This window comes from Cenococcum geophilum (assembly GCF_001692895.1).
Source record: "Cenococcum geophilum 1.58 unplaced genomic scaffold K441scaffold_11, whole genome shotgun sequence".
NCBI lineage: Eukaryota > Fungi > Ascomycota > Dothideomycetes > Gloniales > Gloniaceae > Cenococcum > Cenococcum geophilum.
In genome coordinates, this window is record NW_027137569.1 from 1,803,852 (window position 1) to 1,805,106 (window position 1,255).

The 1,255-nt window shown below is 35.2% G+C and overlaps 1 protein-coding gene across 1 annotated transcript; it reads right to left on the reverse strand.

Moving 5' to 3' along the window:
* Positions 1-420: 420 nt before the first annotated feature.
* Positions 421-843, reverse strand: K441DRAFT_549574 (uncharacterized protein; the record flags this gene model as incomplete). The annotated part of the gene is made up of 2 exons (XM_067643011.1): positions 421-524; positions 711-843. Coding segments are annotated over 2 exons (237 nt in total), but the record flags the coding sequence as incomplete, so codon positions are not given.
* Between the last annotated feature and the right edge of the window lie 412 nt (positions 844-1,255).

Genomic DNA, 1,255 nt, shown 5'->3' on the forward strand with positions numbered 1-1,255 from the left:
AATAACAGTTTGCTTAGTATAAGGAAGTTAACCGCAGCCTTTACTCTTTCTTAGTAACTAGTCTTCTAATAAAAGTTAAGTATATATAGTGTCAAAGTCTATATTATTATCCTTTCTAAGCAGTAACTAAACTACTAGCTTATATGTCTTATCTATTAACCCCACTAGCCGCATATTTAATAAATACATTTCTCTTATCTTATGCTAGCCCTCCGCTGCCCACCACAACGGCGTTTCGCTATATTTATCCTTAGATTTCGCGTTAACGCCGTCTTTAAGTAATAGTTTTACTACAGTCTTATATACCTATTAAGTAGCCTATAAAAGCGGTGTCCGACTATTACTATCCTTAAAATTAGAGTTAACGCCTTTCTACATAAGCAGTAGCTTTACTATCCCCTCTTATTTACTCTTTATAGCCTATAAGAGCGGAGTCCAACCTTTAATATCGGTAGAGTTCAGGCTAATGCTGTCCTTTATTAGTAATAGCTTTACTATTACCTCGTGCCCATGTTCCGCAGCCGCTAATAGCAGTATTTAATTATAGAAGCCTTTAGGATTTAGGCTAACACCATCCTACGCAAGTAGTAGCTTTACTACCCCCTCGTGCCCGTTTATTACGGCCTATAACAGCAGTATATTTCTAAGAGCGCTCTTAGGATTTAGGTTAACGTCATCCCGTATAAGTAGTAGCTCTACTACTACCTTACTTCTATATTCTGCAGCTAATAACAGTAGTATAGCCCCAAATTTATCCTCGGAGTTTGGATCAATGTTATCCCGTATAAGAAGTAGCTTTACTACCGCCTTATAACCGTTACTTATAGCTAGTAACAGCGGCGTCTAACCAAAATCATTTATCGCTTAGACGTTAGCTCCTGCTTTTAGTAGAATATAAGACTCTGCTTCTTATCTATATTCCGTAGCCTATAATAACGCTAAACTTTTAGAGCGCTATGGTAATTCGTTTATTAATAAAAGCAGTAGTATTTCTAGACGAAAAGAAATATGTATATTAGCTCCATGCTATTAGGATCTAAATAATTAATAGAAATCCGGTAGTAGAAGGCTTACTGTTTAAGTAGTTGGCTATATAGTAGTATTAAAGTATATTTTAAGGATATAAGTCCCGTAACTTAACTTAGCGAATATAAGGTAGATTACCCTTTACCGCAGAAGGGTTTAAAACATATCTATAGAAGAAGAGGTAGCGTAAGAGGTATTTATTTTATTAGACCATTATTACTTATTTTTA